Raw genomic sequence first — 23,267 nt, 5'->3', positions numbered from 1 at the left:
TCGACATGGCTCCTCCAACCGTTTCCGATCGGCCTTACCGTCCACATCATCCTCTAATCGACGGATCTTTGTTTGTAGCGAGAAGTGGTCCGGAATAGCCGGAACTTATTCGCGAAGGCCTGACGCAAGGGAACCGACGCCTCGCTCAAACCAAACCTGACACCAAACACGGCAGGGCGGCGCTGGTATCGTTTGCTACAAAAGGGATTACCCTTATGAAAGGGTAAAGCAAGCGAGGTGAAATAAAAGGGTAGTTTAAACTCGTATAAAAGGATAAAATGTACCCTTTTGCAGAGGAAAATTCAAATACCGTCTAAAAGGATACTTTTAACCCTTTCAACCGGTAACTTTATTGTTGAGTGTACATAAAACCGAATAAATTTGAGGTTTGTTCCAATCTTAATTCAATTACTTTCTTTTCGTCAACGTGTAGTATATCAACAATTTTTTGACATTTCGTTTGATCTTTTGATATTATACTTTTATTCATATTCTTTGACCCAATTTTAAAATTCTACTAATGTCCAGCCGAATTTGAAAACACTTTTGCATTATTGTGAATCAAATGATTGTTTGCGACCTGATACTTGAGGAACGATATCTTCGGTTTGGACGCATCCCGCGGGCAAAGAAGACAACTAGAAAATACAAATCTGCAGCAGATGCACTGGTGTTCCAGCCTAGATCATCTCCCGGAATCAGCCCAAAACTTTCGCCGGTGCCGACAACATGCCCATTTCCCGTTCCCGCTGACCATTTTATCGTTTTGTCGAATTCAATTTTGCTGACAGAGGGTAAGTTGGACTGGGATATTCCATTCAGTACAACTCACCTCCAATCTTCACGACGGCCACTTCCAGGACAAGAATATAATCGCCTCGGCCTCAGCGGCCAGAATCAGTTGCATGAAGAAACTTGAATTTTGGCCTCCTGCCGGGACGAGGGAGGAGGAGGATGCTCCCGGAACTGTCACCTAATGTCTACGGGGCCGCGCCAGGCCAGCCACTGGTAAAAATGTCTAAAAGGTACATTATTTCAGAGCAGTTTAAAATACGCGACCATCACTTACGAAACATTTCCACCGATTGACTGAATTCAGTCCTTCTCCTAAGGAGTCTGATTTACTTTACACCAGCTTGGAACTGACACTGTCACTCCGGACACTTTAATTCGGTTCCAGAAAGTTATGTTATTTAAGTAAGTTAAGCATTAAACGCGGAGCAAAACAAACTCTTCCGCTTCACCGCTCGCTCAAAATAATCTACTGCTTTGTTTTGGTCTGTTGACAATCAAAACACAAAGATTAAATTGAACTTTAAATGCTTTTTAATTTTACATTTAACCCATTTTACATCAGCAGTTCATTTACATGCTTTTCATACATTCAAATTTGGCAAATGTCAACAAAAACATGATCAATTACATTGAGTTCAGAGGTTACGTTCAATTTCAATTTACATGAACCCTTTTTAAATGCATTATAACGATTTACATCGAATTTCAAATTTACATTGAGCATGTTTACATTTAAAACATCAATTCGGTGTCCTGTATAATTACACTTTTTTTTCTGTGTAGATTTTCCTGCTTTGGCGTCACCTGGAGCGGGATCTGTTCGAGTGGTTCCAAATCTGTAGCCATTGCTGTTGAATCAGCGGCAAAGAGTTGCAGAGAATACAACACCTCCAGGCTTCAGTCAGCAAGCGAGGGTAAACCAACCAGCATCAACGGAACTTCTGAACAAAATGTTCATCGGGATGACAACAACTCTGCGTGGTTGCAAAACTCGTCAGGAACAAGTAAGGTTGCAAAACTCGTCAGGAACAAGTAAGAACCCTTGGAACATTCATCTTAAAATACAGTTCGTAGTTTACTCGTTCTAATGATGTTGAATATTTCAATGAATTTAGTGTTTTATTCTAGTTTTAAGTTAGGATTGATTGTTAAAGTGATTTTTTTTTCTTTTTTACCCAGATGTATTCTGTTCAATGCAATAATGTAAAACAATTTGAACTAAATAAAATAAATATGATCAGTAAATTAAAAAACGTAAAATACAATAAAGATAGATAGCATTAAGCCATAGCACTTAGCATGTAAAAGAAATGTAATTATTGTAAGAAAGTTCAATAAAGATAAATTTAATTAAAAAAAACAAATGCACACAAAACTAAGTATTTCCATAAATCCATATTTTGTATTTTTAGTTTTTTTTAGCCTGTAAAGCATGTTTTGCTAAATGTTATTGAATAGTTGAATCAATTACCTTTTTGAATATATATAATGATGCAGGAAAAAAGCTACAGCTACACAGTACAGCTATGAAAAATAATCATTTTTTTTTTTTTTTTTGTCAAGAAACATGTTTTATCTTTCCATTTGAAGGTCTGCCATTCAATGAATTTTGAACTTAAAACCTTCAAACTCCAAATTTTTCTTAATTAAAACGTTTTGTTTTTTTTCGAAAAAAAATATCAAAAAATAATTAGAGTGTGTCCTCACCTCAATGAGGAAAGGCTTTAAAATCACTCGAAAAATGAACTTCTTTATTCGACCTCCTAGACCCACCTTCACGTATACCTATCGACTCAGAAACAAATGTCTGTGCGTGTGTCTGGATGTGAGTCCGTGCACCCAAAAATATGCACTCGATTATCTCCGGACTGGCTGAACCGATTTAGACTGTTTTGGTCTCATTCGATCCGTCTTGGCGTCCCACAAGACCCTAGTTAATATTATGAAGTTTAGAAAAGTACTTCAAAAGTTATGCTAAAAAACGGTTTTAGCTAAACTTTGAAAGATTGTAAAAAGGGTGGTTTTTGTAAGAAACCCCGTCATGCGATATATTGTTAGAAAGGTATTTAAAATACTTTTCCAACGCGTCCAAAAGATTGAAGATCTGACAACGCCATCAAAAGTTATGAGCATTTAAGTGTTATTTATACACTTTTTTGAGGCCGGATCTTAAATATTTTGATGAAAAAGTTGTCCGGATCTATTATGCGACCCATCGTTGGATAGGTAATCAAAAGACCTTTCCAACGAGCCCAAAAGATTAAAGATCTGACAACCCTATCAAAAGTTATAAGTACTTTAATGTTTTCTTTACACTTTTTTTGAGGCCTGATCTCAGATATTTTGATAAAAATAAGTGTTATTAATACCCTGTTTAGTGTATTCACTTTATGAATGTGAGGAAGGCACCAACCACCTAAAGGTGGATTAAGTAACGTTTTGCCTTCCTCACCTTACTGAGGAAATGCTATAAAATCACTCGATAAATGAACTTCTTAATTTGACCTCGTAGACCTACCTTCACGTATACCTATCGACTCAGAATCAAATTCTGAGCAAATGTTTGTGCGTGTGTATGTCTGTAAGTCCGTGCACCGAAAAAAAATGCACTCGATTATCTCCGGACTGGCTGAACCGATTTGTGCCGTTCTGGTCTCATTCAATCCGTCTTAGGGTCCCACAAGACCTATATTATTTATTATGAAGATTTATTAAGTATTTCAAAAGTTATGCTAAAAAACGATTCTGGCTAAAGTTTGAAAGATTGTAAAAACGGTCGTTCTTGTAAGAAAACCCGTCTGATCATACATGTTTAGAAAGGTATTTGAAAGACCTTTCTAATGAGCCCAAAACATTGAAGATCTGATAACCCTATCAAAAGTTATGAGCACTAGTGTCATTTGCGCACATTTTAGAGGCCGGATCTCAAATATGTTGATGAAAAAGTTGTCCGGATCTATCATGCGACCCATCGTTGGATAGGTAATCAAAAGACCTTTCCAATAAGCCCAAAAGATTGAAGATCTGAGAACCCTATCAAAAGTTATGAGCACCTAAGTGTCGATTGTACACATTTCAGAGGCCGGATCTCAAATATTTTGATGAAAAAGTTGTTCGGATCTATCCGGAGATCTGGCTCCCGGGATTTTGTTGATTTGAAACTCCCGGGAAAAATGAACAGATATATTTTTATACTGCCTTAAGGCTTAAAAAACTTTAAAGTAATATAACTATTGAAAGTGAACAATTTTCATGAAGCAGCCCCGTAGGTGTTGTTTTAATATTACGTCCAATGATTTTTGGGATTCTAGACCCCATACTCCATGTAGATATGTTGCAAGAAGTAAAATTTAGATAAAATTTTTAGGTTTGACATTCTTACTACAAAAACAAATATGTACATAATTGTGAGGAAGGCACCAACCACCATCGGTGGATTAAATAACGTTTTTTTATTTATGGTCGCCTGATACCCCAAAGTGCCATAGTCATTCCCACTGACGGTATTAAGCCGTTTTAGTGACTATCCCATGGTAAAAAAAATAAATAGCCATGCCGTGAAGAAGAAACAAAATAAAATTTTGTCTGTGATAAAATTTTGAAATTGCTTCAAATTCCTGGTCCCACCCGTGTGGATAAATCGGAATGCGCACTGGACTCACAATCCGGACATTGGTAGTTCGAGCACCCTAACAAATCTAATCACCCACAGGGAAAATGTATCAAAATCTGTCATAGAGGATTTGCTACAAAAAGATGGTACCTTTTATGACAGATTTTGCAGCAAGCTCGAATATCAATTTTGCCCATGTCAGCGATCTGCAGTTCTCGAACATTTGGTCAGAAAGAAGATTATGTTTGTTCTCTGTCCCTATCAAGTTGGATGACGCTCTAATTCGCGGTGGTAGCGTGTAGGATTACCAACCAAGGTGACGCTGGTTTGAACCTTGTTCCAACAAGTTTTCATTTTTTCAAATGAATCAAACAGCCAGTAATTCCGATAAATGTCGATAACGGACAAAACTGTTACTCCCCTATATCGCATAAAATGTATGAGGACAGTTTTCATGCAAATTCTAGTATACTCCCACGCAGATTTGTAGCAAAATGATGCGACCACCGTTTGGGTGTATGGAATGTTAAGAATTGCTTTTTTATTACTTTACGTTCACTAAGAAACCAGTGTCCGATCTGAGTTCTACGAAGGTTCCGCAACAAATAAAGAAAAGTTTGATTGGTTTACAGAGAAAAAAAACTTACCGACGGGTTGGTCATGCAGCGTCGCATCTGATCTGGTCCTCGATATGTGGGACTGTATCGGCCGGGGAAACAGCTAGGGGTGCTCATTTTCATTTTATCTGCTGACGGATACATAGACATGGTCATGCAACCGCCAGCAAATTCGTCCTCTAACTTCAACGCCTTGGAGGCGTCAAAATGCGTGGGCGAGTAAATTTTGGAACGCTTTTACTGGCCAAAATTCGCACGAAAATTAGTCCGTCACTGACAATTTCTTCCTTTACCGTCTTCACCGAGCAAGTGTCTCAATCTCAGGATAGGGTCTTTTCAGCAATTGCTTTTTTTTACTCTGTCTCTTTTCTTTTCGCCGATGTCACACTTTTTGCTACCCGTGGTTTCTCATTGCACCTTCACGCTTTAATTGACTTCTCCTGTTCGTTCTGCTGTTACATAATTTAGCAACTCAACGTAAATGCCACTCTTTATATATCTATTGTGTATCGAAAACTGTCGCCGTCACTAAGTCATGTCTGTTTGCTTGCTTCCAATGACCGTTGGAACTTTCCAGAAGTTATCGACAGGTTGATGATATCCGCCGTGATGCTATCAACCCACAGGACAACGGCAGCAAAGATAGGGAGTTTCTACGAGCTGATTAAGAATGCCATTTCGTACTAACTCGTAGAAGTGTAGTGTTTTTCTCTGAAAGCAAGATGAAAGAAAATAAGGTGACATTCATTAAATTGGACTTTGTGGAGAAAGTATTATAAAAAAAATCAAATGATATTGCTCGCTCTACAGCATTGCCTTGGCGTTCTCGATTGCGAACTTCATACTCGAAACTAGGTGTCCGATGGTTTGAAACGATGAAATAATCCAAAACCTCTGCTTACAGCATCCACCTCGGGATTCGAACTGACGACCTTTGGATTACGAGTCCAACTGTCAAACAACGACGCGACCGAAGCAGTCCAGGGAGACGACTTGGACTGAGCTAACGAATTAACCTGTAGGTTGGACCGGGGCTCGAAAAAAACTCGTCTCGAAAAATGTTACCGGGACCATCTGGAATCGAACCCAGTCCAACTGAGGCGAGAGGCAACCACGTGGACAATTTCCATACAAAACAGATCTTTTTTATATCGAGCGTGGGCAATCATTAAACCTGCATCAAAAGAAGAACTTCTTATTTGTTTAATCTTCCGTTTCCCAAGTTGCACAGCTTGTTCAAAATTGCTCATTGGACACGTATCTCCCCGTGTTTTGGCAGTCATATAACCATCCGAGTAGAGTTTTTTTTTTTTGCTACCACGTGAATGCCTGTTCTCTCTCACACTCACACACGTGCTCCAACAATATGTCGAAAGAGTGTATTTAACTTCTCAGACACAATTTTTGCCGCCCATTTTCTGTAGACCGAATAAAGGAACGGTGAATTTTTCATGAGGTGAGATAAAATTTTATTCGCGCTGCTCGGATGTGAATTTCTTCAAGTGTTATTGTTGAATTTAGGAACAACAATAAAAGAACAAATATTATGAACATTGTGGAGTTTTATTTACTCTGCTTCGCACATAAAACCGCTTGATAGTTGACGATTTTCCTGCTTTACTGGCTCATTCCCCTTACAGAGTCCCTTCGACGCCTCGGAGCTGCGACTAGAGCGAGATGAACTGGAACTGGAGAGGTCAAAATTTTGCGACATTCTGCGACAAACGCCTATGTTATGGGTACATCTGGTTGTAACCTTAACTTTATATTTATTTTGGTTGAAATCTTCGAAATGGCAAATACGTTGTAAAGTATTCTCCATGATACTCCAAATAAAGCTGAATTGCATAACATATGCGATTTTTCGACCTCTAACAGTTTTACAATAAGCATTAACTACTAGCAGCGCTCTGAATTTGTAGTTTTTTACACGTGTTTTTATTTTCTTATATTCAAACGAGACCCAATGCTGCACTCACCGTGAATCTCGGAGAAACTATAGCCGATAGATTTGAACTGAATTTGGCATATAATGCCAAAAAAATCACACAATGCTTCATTAAAAGGTTAAGGGGTTTCATACATATGAATCGTCAAAAAGGTCCGAGGTTGGTATTAGCACACATTAAAACTTTTTTTAAATCCTTTTTCAGGGCATCAAAATATGCATATTTATCTATTAACAAAATAAATATGAAGCCGTTTGGATATACCATTGCCGAGAAAGAGTTATTGTAAGCCAGCAGTTTCAAAAAATGGGGGCCACAATATCTCAACACTGCTTTGACCAAATCGGCTCAAAATTTCGTTGAAGACTCGTTAAACCGGTCCTGTGTGCATGACGAAAGCACAAAGTTTGGCAAAATTGTGAATATAAATCGTCTCTTACTTAGTTTAGTCACGAAATATCTTCATGAAACATTCAGGAGTGACTGAAAATTATCTTTTTAGTGGATTTAGTGAATTTTCTGTAATATGAAATTTTATGATTTTCTACATGTATGTAACCCATTACTTAAACAATGACGACAAAAGATGATTTAAAAAAGGCGAAAGCAGCTTTTTAGCTCCAGCTCCAGAACTTAAATGTTTTACTTACCTAAACAAACGCAAGGATTTGGCCTACAAGCCAACGATGTTGAAAATAAAGTGCCTCAAAAATCGTCATTTTTGAAAAAAAAAAGATGACGAATTAGGCTCATATTTTGGATTTAGGCTCAGTAACCCACCGGAACCTGGGAAATCGAGGGCTCGCCCGTCAAAAGTCACTTTTGTTACATCCTAATATATAGGCACTAAACTTGACACTATACGCACACCCACACAATATATTGTGATCATTCGTACATTGAAATAGTTAATCTCTTTAAGTGTCATGGCCGTCATGGCCGATACCAACAGGCACAAAAAAGTGTTTTTCAATAGTTTAAAAACCTTTTTTTCGTTAGTTTAAAAACCGGGGTGATTTTGATTGTCACTGTGTTTTACACAAATTTCAGCCTAAAAGTGTTCATATTCAATTCAATAAAATTGACCGTGAGGTTACTTTGAAGTTTCATTTGAAAAATTCACAATGAGATTAATTATGTTTAATAACTTTTTTTTAAATGCACATGAATTTCAGGTTAGGTAAGAATACGTTCAATTCATTTGAAATTGTTTTTTTAAACATTGCTGTCGACTGTATAACTCCATCAGTCGTCCTTATATCGGCTTGGCAGTCATGTGACAAAGATCAAAAAACGGTTTAATTGTTATTTGTTTTTTAACTCTATTGGGACGTTTTTAGGCTTCCGAAACAAGAAGGAAAACTACCAGTTTTTTTTTTCATTTTTCCTCTGACTGTTTAGTCGAAACACAACCTAATCATTTTTATTTTTCATGAAAAAATCGTTTTTTTTTTTTGTTGTTATCGAAACCAATTTTGAAGCATGAAGTTGAAAAAAATACAAATTTACTATTAAACTTGTTCGACTAAAAATGTCTTTAAATATGAAGCAAACATTTAAAACTTTTCTTAAAAACAAGTTCAAAATGTACTTAGTGTAAATTGTCCAAAGAATCCGATGATGCAGTCCGTTTTCAGATATGAACTCATTTTCATTGAGAAAAATATTTCACTATGAGAGTATTAAAATAATACTAGTTATCAATGTTTTTATATTCATAGTTAACCAACTTATAATGCTTTTAAATATTTTTCATTTATTTCATTTTTGAAGCATTACTTGTGTGAATTTGGCATCCTGAGCTGAGCTGTGGACTACCTTTCCATCGCTGATTAAATAAAAGTAGGGAACAGAGTTTGAGGGTGCTTAAAGAATCGAGCAAATCTACAGAGGGACCATCCACAACCCCCGTTGTCCACGTGGTTTATGGATGATCCCAGAAGGAAAAAAGTTACAAAATAACCTTCGAAATGGATAAAGCTTTTCAAAATTTGTTGAAAACAACTTCTTGAGGAAGTTTCAACACGTTTATACTAAGGTTAGTATGGTTCCATACCATTCCGTTTAATTCGTATTTTTCATTTTGCTAATAAATCTCAACCCAATCAAAGTCACCCCGTTTTACGGTACGTCAAGGGTTTCAGGTTCGATTTTCGATATCGATCCGAACATTTTGACAGTCGGACTTTTTCATGCAAACAGGACTATAATATATAAGCCGATTTGATCCACGTAATCGTGGGATATTGCAATTTTTGAAGCCAGTTTGTCTGACCTATACCCAAATTTTTGGCAGTCGAAGGCGTAGTTTTTGTTTTGCTGGGCATGAAGGCAAATGCTCGTTTGAATACGTAAAACTTGTGTCTATTTGGGTACGTCAAATAGACTCCCTATTTAGGGTCCCTACACAGCTAAAAATGTAGTAATCCAGCTGCGTGTAAAAGACCTGGGTGTAAAATAAATATTGCATTATTTTATGCAATTTTATGTGATTTTACACCCTGAAATATGTAGCCCATCAGTATGGAAAACCTACTTGACCGAAATGTCAAGCTCATATATGCGTTTATCCTTACAGCTTTACATCGGTCTGATGGCCGAGTGGGCTAAGGCGCCAGTCCTTACTGTTGGTGCTGGGTTTGAATCCCGTCGGTTGCAACTTTTTTTTTGTGTTTGCAAAAATTGTACATGCAGTGTGTAATATTAAGTGTTTATTTTGACGAAGGTGATGTGCATGCTTTTGCATGCGATTTTACCATCGGATTTTTTGCTTTGTAGGTTATATCATACAACCTACAACTTGTATGTACTTTTTTGTCTAGATCAACTCAAACATGTCTCGTTTCGAGATACGCTAGTCGGGGTCGACTGGAATCGCACACAGGCCAGCTGGGGTGAGATGCAACCACGTTACCACTACACCACCGACCCTGGTATCGTCCACGAACGTATTTGTAGTAAATTACGATGTCTTATGCAGTATTTTCTTAATATCCTTTGAAATATATCAATAGAAAAAGTAGTCTATTTTTAATATCACCATATTTTACTGAAATAAAATTGATTTAAAATTCGTTGCATTTTGTACACGCAATATGTCGTTCGCATTTTGAATGAAACTGCATTTTTTACATTGGAGATAAACTTCGGATGTTTCTTCTAAGTACCTTTCTAAGAAGAAAATTATATAATTATAGGATTTCCAGATTATCGTAACTACCCCAAATTGTACTGGTTTTAGAAATTATTCCCGCATAACATCGCTGTAATTTCTTTGATAAACATTAACAATTCTAGTTTTATCTAATATCAACTGATGTGTCGTACCTTAGCACTAATATCACTAATCGAGTGGTTTTAATTGTATGAAGATAATCCTTTTTACTAATCACTAGTCACAATCGCAAAACTTTCCAATGCTTTCTTTCAAATCCATTACGCTGTCGGCGCAAACATCCACGTAAACTGCAAACTCGCGAATCCGTACTCCTCTTTTGAATCTTTGTCTAAACCGTCGCGCGTTGTTCCATACAAACAGGAAGGAATGTCATCTGGAGTAGCACATGTAGCACGCCGAAACCCCAAAACTTTTTAATGAATGTCTAATCGCGGTAGCACGAATGTTGCAACTGAAACCAGAATTCACCGTAAGGCAACAAAATACAAAATAACGGTTCTAAAAATACACTCAGGTGGTTCGCAAACAATAGAGCACGGCGCTTCAGAAATAATATAACAATCAAAGAGGGACGTCCCATCTACCCCTCTCGCTTACATTGTTATGTCGGAAATATTTATAAGTGGGCGTGTCGATTGTCCTGCTAGGACCTATTAAGCGCATGCGCTGAGCAGATTTATCTTCTCTCTACTACCACTTTGTGCGTATTCTTGCGTTCTTACCAACACACGTGAGCTCATTAGGGTAACATTATTTTTTGCCCAAAAATCGAAAGCGATAAATAAAGAAATTTCAGGCTATTCTTTACTCATATATATATCCTTAATTTGCGGCCTTCAACTATTTTCACATTTAACTAAAAATAAAATTAGCTGAGAAAAATCCGGCAATGATTGTGTTCGAAGATAGCATCAATTTGCAAACAATTTATGCAAAAAAAAAACATAAAAAGGCCTGTGTTTACACAATGTTCAAACAAAGCAGTTTTGTCTCTAATGCTGTCCATATCTGTCGCAGTGTTTGTGTGATCTGTAACAATTGTGTGTTCCTAAATGTCCTAATCTCACATTATTTGTTAATGTTAGTCAGTGTACCACAAGCTTTTGATGGATTTTATGACGTTAGCCTTAGAAAAGGCAGCTAACAAGAAACGTCAAACTATGTATGGTTTTGTAATAAGTCCTCAATTATGTGTTTATAACAATAAATAATTAATTAATAGTTCCCCCTGAAGAAGGCGCCAATCAGCAGCGCCGAAACGTGCGACACAGCAAAACCAGCGTTTGCCTTTGCCCAGACTGAGTAGCCGGTCAAACTTAAAATTAATTATAACAGTCGAACTCTCATCAATTATATTATTCTCTATTATAGAGTTTTCAGCCGGAGGCGGGTTCAACGCTTTCGGTTGAACGAAATTAATCTATTATTCATTTTCAAATTTAAACCAAATGTTCCATGAACTGTAGTCCCGTTTTTCTATATATTGTTTTTCAGTCTTATGAGTCATATTTGTTTTCTTTCAGTAATATTTTGGCAACGATCAAATCTAACAAAAGATGTTGACAATATGCACTGAATGTAATTTTTAATTTTATTTTGAACTAATCCATAATAATCTTAACGTTTATTTTGAAATTTTCCGCCATCAGTCACCCTAATACACATTTACGGCACCCCTCTTCCTTCGATCAATAAGGCTTGAGTGTGTGCCGAAAGGAAAATCTGTTCGATTACACTTGTGCATACATCAAAATAAACGCTTTTCCTCAATACTCACACTCACACTCACAGGGCAGAGATAAGAGGTGGAAATGAAATGGGATGACAAACTGATTGGTCGAAATACATAATTCAAGCGCTATGCTAATGAAAAAGAAAACAACAAAACTATTCCAGGCAGACGGGTGTGTGCGCGCCTTGGTGAAAGCGAGACAAACTGTCAATCCGGAAATCAAGAGAGAAAATTGTACCGTACACAAGCAGCAGCAGCAGCAGGACGATTCCATCCGTGGCCAGCCGGCAAAGGGAAAACTAGCGCAAAAGCAGAGCAGTTAGTTGGGAAGCACCGGAAAATTGAATACGGGACTTCCTGCGCGCACGTGTGTCGACAAATTGGCGTCGTCGTTCAATCTGACCTTAGCTCCTTTTAGGATGGCCAGCAAATGGGTCAACAAAGCACGATGGCAACGCAAATATTAACGCTCGTGATGCCAAACATGTACGCGACGATAGGGGTGGAATGGTAGAGGAACCTACCTCTGTACCAAAGCCACTAAACGAAGAGAATAAAAAAAGTAGAAGAGAGTGGTATCGGTTTGGTTTTCTACCGTAATTGAACGGATAAAACCAAAACATCTTAACGCATAACACTCGTCGTTTTCGATTTGACTGCGATCATATTTCCTTTTTTAAACGGATCGGTGTTCTATGTTCGCAGCAAAGTTCAACACAGTACAGTAAAATCCCCAAAAATCGCTAAGGTCTTAATTTCGCATTTTGGGCCATGAATTGATTGTGATCCGTTCTAAGCTGTATTTAATGATTAAATTTTTTTTGGACTTTGTCAGAATGAGTATCATAGGTTTGATGCTTGTTTGGCAAGGAGTGTGATTTGATCCGATGTGGAATTAAAATCGAGGTTTTCAGTATATTGCTTAAGCTTCCATTTTTACACATGGACACCACTTCATGCTACGAGAACCCACTTTGACGCAGTCTCATGGCTTAACGTCGTCGGCTTAATCGATGGCCGGTAAGCTGTCATCGATACAAGGATGTTCTCCGATAGTGGAAATATCACATTTGTACAATGAACCGCTACAAAAGTGATTTTTCCCTGTCTTAATGTGGGTGTCAGGTTAGGATGCGGGTTTTTTTTTAATTTAGTTTTTGTAGAATTTTGGATTTTAACTATAGTAATAGTGACTTTAGTAATTCTACCAGAATAGGCGATTTTCATTCAAGTAGCATAAAAACCATTCTAATGTGTCAAAATTTCCATAGAGCCTCGATCAATCAATAGTGAAATAATAGCGGACTAAATTCGTTGATCCGTTGAACTAACGGTTGTCGGATTATGATTGTATCGACCATTGTTGTGAATCGAGGATCTACTGGAATTCTAACGATCAAATGGTCGTCTCTTTTTCAATTCACGACTTGTAAAATATGAACTGTTAACCTATTATTTATTTTTTTGTTTTTTTAAAGAAGCCAGACAGGTTTTAAAAGAAACGTTCTAGATTTTTTGGCTATTAATTAAAATGTCGGTGATTTGAGATAAGAGTAGCTTTCGGCTAGATTACTTAATCTTGTATTCAATTCAAGTTAGGTAGTGATCCACAATTGAATATTTGGACTTATATGAATAATTGAACATTTTGGACTTATGAATAACATACAACTGTCAACTGTGCATTTATTCTAGAGTCAGATCCATACAGCGTCAGTGTTTATTTGGTCGAAGTGTACTAATTCATTGGCAGATCTGGTTCTAGTTGTAATGTACGACAAGACTACTGAAGGACGTGACAGGACGGGCCCAGTTTAGAGGTTTCGACATCAACGATGTGCGGCGGGATAACCCTCTCAAAAAAAACATTATTTTTTTAGCGCTCTGTATATATCCATTCTTCGTAAAGGTTTCACAGATTCACAGCTTTGGCGATAACCTTATCGACTATTATAACTCATTAAAAATGTCTTATTAAAATTCATTTATAGAAACCATTTCCACTATTTTGATAAGTAATTTTATATAAACATACCAACAGGACATGCGAAACTTCCGGTAAATTTGGATAAGAGACTTACCGAAGAAACAAGTTGAAGCAAGAGTTGAAGTTTCGGGATCGAACCTCGATAATTATATTTTAAATGCAGCCAATATATGGTAAATTCACACATCGTTGTCATCTTGTCGCTGTCGTGCTATCTTGTCGCACGTGCATTTTAATCCCCAAAATTCGATTTCAAACCTGAGAACCAAACAAAACGTGTTTGTTATTGCGTGCTTTTGGTTCTGTTTATTCAAGATCAACACGACGCACGACAGCATCAATCTGTTAAATTTACAAACTTGACATAAATATATCGAAAAATAAAGGTTTTAAAGTCTAAATACAAACTGCAATTATTGTTAGGGGTTCATCCATAAACCACGTGGACGCTTTTTTGGGAATCGCAAACCCCTCCCGTGTCCACGTTTTTTCAAATTAAATATGTCTTTATTGAACTTTCTTATAATAATTACATTTCATTTACATTCTAAGTGGTATGGCTAAATGCTCTTCATCTTTGTTACATTTTTCGTTTTATGATTAACTGTTCACATTCATTTATTTACTTCAAATTGTTTTACATTTTTGCATTGAATCGAATACATTTGGGTAAAAAAGAAAAAAAATCACTTTAACAACTAATCCTAACTTAAAATTAAAAAAAAAAGTAAATTCATTGAAATATTCAAAATCATTAGAACGAGTAAACTAAAAAAAATCAAAAATCAAATTATTCGCTCTACAGCATTGCCTTGGCGTTCTCGATTGCGAGATTCCTACTCGAAACTAGGTGTCTGAAGGTTTGGTTGATGAGGCAACTGCAAACTTCTTTTTACATCTTAGCTTCCATTCACCCCGGGAATCGAACTAACGACCTTTGGATTGTTCGTCCAACTGCCAACCAGTGACTCCACCGAGGCAGGACCCAGGGAGACGACTCCTACACCTGAATTGAGCTAACGACCTAACCCTCTAGGTTAGACCGGGGCCAACATTTAGGGGAAGGTGGGGCAAGACGACCATATGGGGCAAGAGGAACAATCGCTCGTACGGCCGTAATTTTTACAATTTGGATTATTTCCAGTATGAAGAATTGTTGCTAGCAATTAGCTGATTCTACTACCACATAACCGGCAAAACGACGTAAACGCCACGGGGCATAAGATTTAATAAAGTTTTTTTCAAAACCTTTGTTTTCTTATAATATTTGGAAAGTACAAAATAAGGCTTAGGATTCGTTTTAAGGCTCATTTTACCAAAATGCTATTTTTCCTAGATCAGTAGTGTCCATACCAATGACATGCACCTATTACAAAGTATGATTTAACTTTTGGTTATTTTTGTTGAGAGCTTATAAAAAATCTTGTTCAGGTGGGGTAAGTGCACCATATGGATTTTTAGTATGGAAAAAAATACGAATTGCTGCAACAACATATTTTATTGGGAAATAAATACATGAAAGTACTTAAAAACTGATAAACAATTGTTAAAAAAAATCGTCCAGACAAAATATAGTGATATTATGAAAATTTACTATTTATCATCTAAGTAATATTTTTTTTCGTAAAAACGATAAAATTTTTAGTAAAATATTATTATTGAATCTTAAAAATAGAAGAAACCTTTCAAATATATTCTAATCTGATGTATCTAAGTGATAACAGTTCAATTGTTAGCAAATTAACATGTTTTTTCATGCATTGTTCCTCTTGCCCCAACGGGTTGTTCGTCTTGCCCCACTAGTTGAGTTGAACGTACGGAAAATCAAAAATTTTAAAATAATTTTTTTACATTAAAAAACAGGATTTTTTAAAAACTTGTTCTAACAAAGTCTTAGTCAAGACCTAGAATAAGATGATTATGATAAAATCCGACAGATTTTTTAACTTTTTAATGGGTTATAACGAGCATTTCCTTAGCTTGTTACACATGCCCCACTTTCCCCCACTTCCCCATCCGACGGAAGGCGTGGTCAGACAAATTTCGTCTCGAAAAATGCCACCAGGACCGTCTGGGATCAAACCCAAGCCGACTGGGTGAGAGGCAACCACGCTTACCCCTACACCACGGTTCCCGGCGAACGAGTAAACTACGAACTGTATTTTAAGATAAATAAGCGTTCTTACTTGTTCCGCACGAGTTTTGCAACCACGCAGTGTTGTTGTCATCTCGATGAATATGTTCAGAAGTTCTTGTGGTGAAAACAGGTCACTACTGCCTTCATCCGTTGATGCTGGTTGGTTTTTCCTCGGTTGCTGACCGAAGCCTGGAGGTGTTGTATTCTCTGCAACTTTTTGCCGCTGATTCAACGGCAATGGCTGCAGATTTGGAACCACTTGAACAGATCCCGCTCCAGGTGACGCCAAAGCAGGAAAATCCACGGCCGTGAAGGTTGGTGGTGTTTTGCGACGATTTGATTGGTGCCTCGTCGTCGCTTGCTGCCGAATTATCACAAACTCAGCTCGTTTTGGGCAGCTTCGATTCTTGGTAGAATGGTCGCCGCCGCAATTGAAGCATTTGGCTTCGATGTCCTCGTTGATTGTTTCGCAAGCTTGAATTTTGTACTCACCTCCGCAGGTTGCACAACGAATCTTGATGAAACAGTTCCTTCCACCATGTCCAAACTGCAAACAGTTCGAACACTGTGTTACGCCATGGTGCACTGGACGATAACGTTCCCAAGTCACGATGATGTTGAAGATGGCCCGAACTGCTTTCAGCTCAGACGGCGTTGTCGATCCTTTCTCGAGATCAACCAGGTACAGTTGATCACGATACTTGATGTCCTTGTTGTGTCTCGTCATCTTGAAGACTTCGATCACGTTCAAATTAAAAGTTTTTAGCTCTTCTTTCAGCACACTCACATCCATGTCGTACAGGCCACGGAGGACCTGTTTCATGTGGCGTTTACCTGGATCGTCATGGCTGTAGTATTCAATCTTTGTGTTGTTCAGGAAATCCCGAACGTAGTTGTAATTCTTTCTGGTAGGTATCAGAATTTTGAATCCATCAGCACACAAGCGAATGGAAGCTCGTGAAGCACCAGATTTGATAAACCCGGTCAGACACTTTCGCACCGAGTCCGATGACGATGTTTTCACAAAAATGGGTGGCAACTTTTCCCGTCGTTCAAATTCTTCCTTCTCGCTCACGTCCACAGGGTATAGTAGCGTACTGGTTTCCAGACGAATTTTGAGCGTCCTTGCTCAAACTGCCTGGCTTTGCAGGTAGCGCTTCGGCATTCTTTAGCTTCTTCAAATCTGCCGATCCTGCTGGTGAGGACCGCCTCTTGTTCTTGCCGTGAGGCATTTTTGCACTTTTTAGCCCTTTTTTTGGTGTCCCAGATGGAAAAGGGGGGCGCCTGGCGGGCGTTTTGTCTTGGGCGCTGCACTTAGCTGCGCAAGACGTCTGGCAGATTTTCCCCCCGACTGGCCCAAGAATGTTGCCAGAATTCTGGCGAATATGCAACAAACCGGTCGTGCACGGTTCAACCGATTGAACCGATTCGTTTTTGTGCCAGACAGCTGTGTGTTATTCCGCCAGATTTTTGCCAGATTCGTCGGGCGTCACGCAAAACCTGGCTAAAAGAAATGTGCCAAGTGTGTCTGAACTGCACGACAAACGTCCGCCTGCGCCAGACACTCAAATTTACCAGATTTTTTTTCCGACCGGGGTGTGAGGGACGTACGTCTGATTCGCTTCTCTGCTAATCGCAGACTTAAAGTGCCCACGTGGTTTCTGGATGGTCCCTAGAGTTTCTATATTATTCTTTTAGTTATGAAATTGTCCATAAAATCCCTTAAGTTTGTGTAAAGGACAGGATAAAATTGGGGCTGCATTATGTCAGTATTTGGAAATCAGTGTACTATTTTTATTGTTTTGTGTTTTTTCTCCGAAACCAGGAACCGGTCAAAAATATCCAAATAGTGTGCAAGAACATTGCTAAATCTGCTGTCCCGATTCACCTTAGATATTGGTACATACAAATCTTTTTTTTTAATTGGTGCTGTGAAATTGCTAAAAAAAACTGTTCATAATACCAATTTGTATGATGGTTGGAAAATCGCTGTTCATTAAAGTGTTTAAAGTTAAACAAGATTTTTATGTTGTGTCAACATGCTTCAAACATTAATCAAAATTTTGATGAAATTCACAAAAATAATGTCAAGTTTGCCAACCAAGAAACCTTACCATGAACTGCTGGAATTGTTGGTTGTGCCAGTCATGATTGGCAGATGATTAGTGTGTCGATTTGACAAACTGGAGACATTATCAAATTACGTTAGAAATGCAAACTGTCAGTCATTTGTAGTTTTATTCGAAATTGGACAATTTGGATTAAATTGTGTATGCTTTGAGCATAAACCTAAAGTTATTTTTAATTTTCTGGAAACTTTATTGAAACGTTAGATTATTTTGCAATTTTTTCCAAAGAAAATATTTTAGTTCAATAAAATCAGTAAGCTGATAAAAAATTTGCAATGCAATAAAAATCCCAAAACTAGATTACATGCTCCCATCATATTTATGGCACTATATTGGCGATAAATTAAAACTCCCCCATCATGCCACTTTTATTTGGCTTTTCTTTGCCCGAGCAGACATATGAATGTTTCAAGACATAATACCTTTGATTTACACTGCCCAAAAACAATGGGTTTACTCTCCAGATGTACATTAGAATGAAAATTTAATAAAATTTTCGATTTTTTTTTCCCACTCTGGGTTTTGTTTGTTGAACTGCTGGTAAGCTATATTAAAGATTTTCTTGTGGAGAATCATTGATGTGCAAGGGGCTACATCCTGGGTCGGTTGGGAAACCATAAATATTTTTTATTGATCACATAACTTATCAAAAAGTATCTGGCATTTGATACAGAAAAATATTGATTTGATTTTCAAAGTGCCACTTGTATTCAACATCAATTGGGGCTGTTTTGTAATTTTTGTTCGAGTTCTTGGTTGTAATATGTGAAGAAAAACATAGAGATCAAACTTCACTACAAATAAAATATATAGAAATAATATTCAATATTGTTAAATATCTTATAACTATTATAAATCTGAAAGTTTAGCAATAGTCCTTTCTTCTGTAAATAGTTATTATCAGTAAATTTTTTTAATTGTTTTCATTTATTATTATTTATTAACCTATAGTATACTGTTTATTATCTATTTCTTTTGCATGAACCGTGGAAATTCATCACCCTTTTAAATATCTACGTAGTTTATAAAGATAAACCTTTTAGTAAAATACGTAATACATTCTTTTTAGCGAAATGCTTTGGAAAAACTACATCGCTATTAGATTCTAATGCTTTGTTTCATAAAGAAAATTACAGAAAGCTCTCCCATTTTTCGAATACATGTCGGTTGAATTGTTGAAAGTAATGGTTACGTACCAGCCATCCTAACCCACTCGGAAAATAATCTGGTAAATTTGAGTGTCTGGCGCTGGCGGACGTTTGTCGTGCAGTTCAGACACAGTTGGCACACTTATCCTAGACAAGTTTTGCGTAACGCCAGATGAATCTGGCGAAAATCGGGCGAAAGTTCTGCCAGCTGTCTGGCACAAAAAACAACCGGTTCAATCGGTTGAACCGTGCACGACCGGTTTGTGTCATATTCGCCAGAAATCATGGCAGAAATCTGGGGGAAATCTGGGAGAAATTCTGCCAGATGGCTGGCGCAAGCCCCCAGACGAACGCCAGAATTGTGTCCGCCATTTCCGACCGGGAACCCACTCGGAAAATAATCTGGTAAATTTGAGTGTCTGGCGCTGGCGGACGTTTGTCGTGCAGTTCAGACACAGTTGGCACACTTATCCTAGACAAGTTTTGCGTAACGCCAGATGAATCTGGCGAAAATCGGGCGAAAGTTCTGCCAGCTGTCTGGCACAAAAAACAACCGGTTCAATCGGTTGAACCGTGCACGACCGGTTTGTGTCATATTCGCCAGAAATCATGGCAGAAATCTGGGGGAAATCTGGGAGAAATTCTGCCAGATGGCTGGCGCAAGCCCCCAGACGAACGCCAGAATTGTGTCCGCCATTTCCGACCGGGAAAATTAGCATATTTCCCCTCAGCATGGTTTTGAGTGGCCCCGGGAAAGTCGTGTAGTGTGATCACCACGAGCAGACAATATTCCAGATTAAAACTGCAAAATGGGTGCGGCGAAACCGAAACATTTATGGTTATTCGCAACAATAAGAAGCTATGAAACAAAACAATTTGCAAAAAGCATTTCGCCATATCTTCAATAAAAAATAAAGCTCCTTTCATATTGTTTCGTTTCGTAAATAACAAACAAACTCTCGGCGAGAGCGAACGAACAAACGACGACCAAATAGCAATATACTACATTACACCAAGAGGAGATGAAAAAAAGCGCGCCTACGTGAGAACAACGTTCTAGAGCCACGTGTGCAAGATTTTCTTATAGCGCACCTTTTTGAATGGCTACGAAAACGTTTGAAAATATATTTTAGACGTTTATTGCAGACGTCATAGAAGATTGCAGATTGGTTCTCTATTTAATTCAATTTCTCTCCTTTAAGTTTTGGTGACCAAAGTTTGTTTGTTTTTTGTATCGCAAATAAAAATTGCTTAAACAAAACAATAAACAGTGCTATGAATCTATGAAATTTCCCCGAAACCCACATTCCCGAAAAGACATTTCCCCGAATGCCACACCTCCGAAAAGAAACTTTCCCAAAATGTCATATACCCGAAAATCATTTCCCCGAACAATCCATTTCCCCGAATGGCCACATCCCCGAATGGCCACTTCCCCTAATTTTCCACATCCCCGAAAATCATTTTCCCGAATGACTATATCCCCGAACGGCCATTTCCCCGAACGCCACTTCCCCGAACCCGGTCAGGCGGGTATGCCCGTTGCCCAGAACGGGCGCGGGCGCGGTTCTGGACAACGGGCATACCCGCCTGACCGGTTTCGGGGAAGTGGCGATCAATGAAGTATCATGTCCACAATTGAACGTTCAAAAAATTCCGAGTTTTTTACGAACGTTTTATTCCAGCTTCACTCAAATTTTGAATATTTTCCTGGTTTGTGGAGTTAAAGGATTCGAATTCCGGATTTTGAGATTTAGTTACTCCAACTGCCTTTCAAAAAGAACTGACTCCGCCGAATCGCAATTCGCAATTCGCAATTTTCAGTGTAAGAACGGGCCTTGACCGATCTTATGCACTAGGTTCCCGACGAACACGCACTGCCCTTACACCTACATCTCACCCTTGCTCTGAGTCAGTACGAGCAGCACGCTAGAACACGCTTTGAGTGTTCGTGCCAGGCATGCACACCTTCTTTTCCGGTTACGCATTTTAACTCGGCCGGGGGTGGTACATTACGTAGGGTTTGATGTAAGTATAAGCGCCTGACCATTTATAGTGTGCCTATCAATTTTCGTTAAAGCAAGTACTGTTTTATTTTTAGTTTGAATTCAAAAACTTATTGTTATTTACTGCGTATTGTTTTCTCCTGAAATCTTCCCTATTGTTGAGTCTGTTTATCTGTTGCTATTTCTTTTGTCGCGGTGTTTTGTTACAATTTTTGGTCCTAAGCATGTTATAAAAGTTTACCAAAAATACAATAGTAATATTTGTACTAATCCTTTAACCATTCCATAAATTGAGTAAGAGCTCAAACCTCACTTGTTTGAAAAAAGGGTGAAGATTGAAAACAATAGACAGTAAAAGAGAATTTATTTTATAAAAATCAAGTATCAATAGTAAGAGAATGATGAGCGTATTTTGAAGAATAAAAATGAGAAGCTAGATGTATTAGATGTAAAATTAGACAATAGTTAATAGATAGAGATACAAAACAAGCTTAGAATAGTAATGATAATTTATAGGATAGATAAAGAATTATTCAAATAAATAAATTCGCAATAAAATCAAAAAAGATTAGGCGAATATAAATAGACTTGATATTACTAGTACATTAAGGAAAAGTATATTTTTAAGGAAAAAAAAAACAAAACAAAGTTTATTACAGCAGTATCAATTGATAGAAAAGAGTTGAAAAGTTTTGAGAGATATGAGAATCAAAAGTTAGTAAAATTAAAATCAAATGTTGGATATTAAATAGAAGAATCAGTGAAGAATTGGGAATCAGAAGAGCAAAATAAAAATAGGAGATAGGTGGTAGCTGAGAATGAAGAGAAGAGAAACCCCGTTGTGCGATGTTTCAGGTACATCCACAGCAGTTGACTCAACATACTGCGAATCAAAACAATACCGTCTACAATCACAAATTACTTCCCTTTCCCACATTGTCGCGCCCCTTTCTTTTAGCCGTCTCGACTCTGACCCGCGGCGGTCAAAGGTTTACGATCCGTTTCCACAGGCCACCAGCTAGGTCATCGTGAAAACCAAGCCAACGTGGAGGTAAGAAAATAGGACACTCGCAAGGAACCAGAGCTATACTGTTCTGATCAAGATAATTCGGATGATCTAACAGAACTACGGATGTAGTTAGTTACGCTCCTTCCAGGATGTTCCTTACGTGGACGTCAACCGAAGAGCACGCAACAAGGTCAGTGCCATTGCATGCTCTTAGGTATCAATCCTTGGCCTGCAAGAACTGACTCCGCCGAATCCAACAAAAACTCCGACTATGACAAATGATGTAGAGAAGGAGAACATTTTGAGCCGAGTACATATTTCTAATGAACAAATCTAAATAGCTGCGTGATGCTTAATACATTTGCCTATTTTTCTCATTTCGTCGCAGTCGAGCACACAATGCCCAAAATTCCCAAAATTCGATTTCAATTCTGAGATATTCAATAAAAACCGAAAAATGTCGTCTCGTGCTAACTTGACACACTCTGAAAATTGCTGTAAGTGCGACAACAGGTCAAAGAGGTTTCAGATCAGAATGCGTTTGACACACGTACATTTCCGACTACCGTGAACGTTCGTAATTATAACTCGGGACCTCAGCAACCAAATTCAAACAAATTCCACGACAATGCACAGAATGGTCAACCAAATAAAACGTGTTTGTTATTGTTTACATAGCGTGCTCTATTTTTCGTTTATTCAAGGTCAAACACTAACACGCGTTTTTCTCGAAACGTCAAAAAGCGACAAACGACAATTTAGCACGACAGCGTCGATTTGATACATTGATATTTTCGCTTTTTTTGCATTTAGTTGAAAATCAAAATACAGTCCAGACTCGGTTATCCAAAGGCCTTGTCAAAAGTTCACTTCGGGTAATAATTTTGTAATTCAATAATCAACTATTTAGATTTAACTAAAGAGTTAAACTAAATCTAGAACAAACTGATTCCTGCGCTTCGAGTCG

At 37.9% G+C, this 23,267-nt stretch overlaps 1 protein-coding gene across 1 annotated transcript in view; it reads right to left on the bottom strand.

Moving 5' to 3' along the window:
• Window positions 1-10,665, bottom strand: part of LOC6047872 (inhibitory POU protein) — a 62,508-nt gene extending 51,843 nt beyond the window's left edge. Inside the window, 2 exon segments of the mRNA XM_038259279.1 lie at window positions 5,056-5,736; window positions 10,302-10,665. Coding sequence (XP_038115207.1) covers window positions 5,056-5,181 — 126 coding nt within the window. The 5' untranslated portion in view covers window positions 5,182-5,736; window positions 10,302-10,665.
• Window positions 10,666-23,267: the final 12,602 nt, after the last annotated feature.

Source organism: Culex quinquefasciatus, chromosome 1 (genome assembly GCF_015732765.1).
Source record: "Culex quinquefasciatus strain JHB chromosome 1, VPISU_Cqui_1.0_pri_paternal, whole genome shotgun sequence".
Lineage (NCBI taxonomy): Eukaryota > Metazoa > Arthropoda > Insecta > Diptera > Culicidae > Culex > Culex quinquefasciatus.
This window is presented reverse-complemented; position numbering and strand designations above follow the sequence as displayed.